Genomic DNA, 2,841 nt, shown 5'->3' on the forward strand with positions numbered 1-2,841 from the left:
CCACATCCCCCCCCCGCCATAGTCAGCATGGCCACGTCGAATGTTGGTGTAACTTACCTGACAAACAACAAGCCTGGCATAATTACGCCGTATTCTCGCGTGGTTATGCCTGTCCAGCTTCATAGCTTGCTTTGTATTTTACCTCCATGAAGCGTGTTTGACCCATGTAACCTGCAAAATACTGCAAATAGTAATCCACAAGCATAAAATCATAATAAACAGGGAAGAAAACACAATAGTTTTAGTGGTAAAATAACATAAATTTAGCATATGTCAAGGTGGCAGATACAAAAAAAAGAGGAATGAGGAGGGCTTGAGAGACGAGGCAAAGAAGATCAAGAACGATGCTTGAAGGAATGATGATGTCCTAGGCTTCGGCATCTGTTGGGAAAGCTGCGAGAAAGAATATGAAAGTTTTTCTTGGAAGTCCCGATCGAGAAAGCAACAAGGTGAAGTCGAGAGAAAGGAAAGAAATCTGTGCTCGAATTAGGAATGTGGCAAGGCCCAATTGCGTGATTCACTCGATTGAAAAAGGAAATTGGTGGTGCGGATTGGTAGGGGGATAAAAGGTAAATTTCAGATTTTACAGATAACATGTGCCCCCCTTCAGAACAATATTAGAGAAAGTCACAACTATATTTTGAATGCCCTGAATATATGACTATTTTCAGATCCACGGCCCCAAATGGATTTATTTTTTAAATGGCAAGTTGCAAAATCATGCTCACATTTTTTAGATTGTCTTGCTATTCAATGTGCTGCTTATTATATTTGTTGGAGAGATTTAATATCTTTTTCAATATTCATTGATCCCCAATTAATAAATTCTATGATGATAATATTATGGTCATTAAGCTAAAAGTAAGAAGTGGCATTTTAATAATCCAATGCTGCACATATTCTTATCTTATTGTGCTTTCATGGAGTACATTGCTAGTAAGAATTGCCTTATGCTTTACTCAGGAATTTTTTGTTTTTTATTTGTGCTCTTCGGCATATTGGGTGATTCCGGCCCTAGACTGAGGATTGATGCCCAAATATTTGCTAAGGGCAATGAGAATTATTTACCATAGGCTCAATACAACCATTCACAACTACTATTTACAGATACTATAATTATCTAATTAGTTTGTGAGGGAACCAATGCTTTTTTTTCCATTTGATATTCTTCTGAGCATATGTCCTAATCCTGATATTTCTAACAATTTTCAGGATTCAAATTATGTGGCCGTTAATAGTTAGTCTTTTAGTTTTTACTGATTTTCATTGCCACATGTTCTCTAGATGCAAATTTAACTGGGGCTCATTCTTCCTTCTTGATGGCTTTGGCTGAGGGAAGACTGTTTATACTAAGTGTATAATATGGTGTGTAGAGGTCTTTCTTTTTCGGTGATAATTCATTGGCTGGATGGATCACAGGCATAGAGTGTCAATTTTATTTAATTATTTGTTTTTTTTTTTTGCTGAAGTGTGAATCTTACTCTAGTCCTTGTATGTTTTTGCGTCCAATTGTAACTATGATTCCATATACATGCTGATTTTGTGGTTCCTTTATGTGGGCAGATAGATACCTTGGTTATTTTGCCCATTTTGAGTTATGAAGACCCTATTTATTTGGATTTATTACAGTCCCTATACGTGGATAGATACCTTGGGTACTAGCATTATATGGACTCTGAAGGGACCAATGCTTTGTTTATTTATTATTTTCCTGTGTCTATCTTTCTCTTTTTCTCTCAATACAGCAGCCCATTGTTTAACATTGAGATATTATCATTGCAAATTTTTTTCTTAGCTCATTTAAAGTTCGTAGTATGCACTTCTCCAGCTCTAATTTTTCTTTGCAAACAAGTATTTTCCTGGATTGCATTGCGCAAGATAATAGAAGAAATATTACGTGCGTATAATATGCGTGCAGATTGATGTTTTGCTTATACCACAATACCACCCATCCACAAAGCACCAAATCCGCATTATAATTTGTTAGATGCAATCTATTTTTTTCTGAAAAATCTTTCTAAATGTTTTGCTAGGCCTACGGATTTGTTTGTCTTCTTTCATCGGGACTTTTAGGCCTTGTTTACTTTGTTTTAGGTTCTGTTATTTCATTCTTAGTTTTTCACAAGTCCTATGTTATCCTTGTATTTTTGTGAGACTGTTATTGGCACTCCCCCTCCCCCTCCCCCTCCCCCTCCAAACCACAAAAGCAAGCACAAAAGAAGTACCCCATACATGTCCAGTTATAAATAAAAATTTGCACTAAATGCAACCTAAACATGTGTTGGTAATAAAATAAATCTTAATATTTCATAATTTTATATTTTAAAAGCACTGTGTAATACTTTCAAAAGCGTGTCAAACTAAATTTAAACAACTGAAGCACAAATACTTTCATTATTTATTAACTCGTGAGTGAAATGTATTATGTGCCAACATAGTAGAAAGTAACCTACACCCACACCCATTATTGGATTTGTAACTGGGCAAGAAATATAAATTTAGAAATGTAAGCCACCATTAAAAATGAAAAGCGGAGTTTCTAAATTTATCCGCTTTTAAATTCGATGCTTGTTTCGAGAGATTATTTTCTTATCTAATATGAATTGAATAAGACTTATATCATAATGGGATATGAGTTTCTTATACGCACAAAGCCGCAAATGCTTATGACTGTAAGGGTGCTTCTATTTCAGCTATGGCTGTAGAAAAGTTGGTTTTAAAAGCTCTTGTTCAAAATTTGTTGTTCAGAAGCTGGTGTTTCGGAAACAGTTGGTCTGTTTGAAAAACACAGTTCTGAAAGCGTTGTCAACAGTTATAATGATTGTAATGACCTCAGTATAT

The 2,841-nt window shown here is 35.3% G+C and overlaps 1 protein-coding gene across 2 annotated transcripts in view; it reads left to right on the forward strand.

Annotated features, from left to right (window-relative positions):
* The window catches only part of LOC110034226 (xyloglucan 6-xylosyltransferase 2-like), a 9,220-nt gene extending 7,442 nt beyond the window's left edge, over positions 1-1,778 (forward strand). Inside the window, exon 2 of one of the 2 annotated variants that reach the window (XM_020738510.1) lies at positions 1,213-1,282. In XM_020738510.1, the coding sequence (XP_020594169.1) occupies positions 1,213-1,242 (30 nt within the window). In that variant the 3' untranslated portion in view covers positions 1,243-1,282. The other variant, XM_020738518.1, reaches the window with a different exon arrangement.
* The last annotated feature ends 1,063 nt before the right edge of the window (positions 1,779-2,841 follow it).

This window comes from Phalaenopsis equestris, unplaced genomic scaffold (assembly GCF_001263595.1).
Source record: "Phalaenopsis equestris unplaced genomic scaffold, ASM126359v1 Scaffold000002, whole genome shotgun sequence".
Classification (NCBI taxonomy): domain Eukaryota; kingdom Viridiplantae; phylum Streptophyta; class Magnoliopsida; order Asparagales; family Orchidaceae; genus Phalaenopsis; species Phalaenopsis equestris.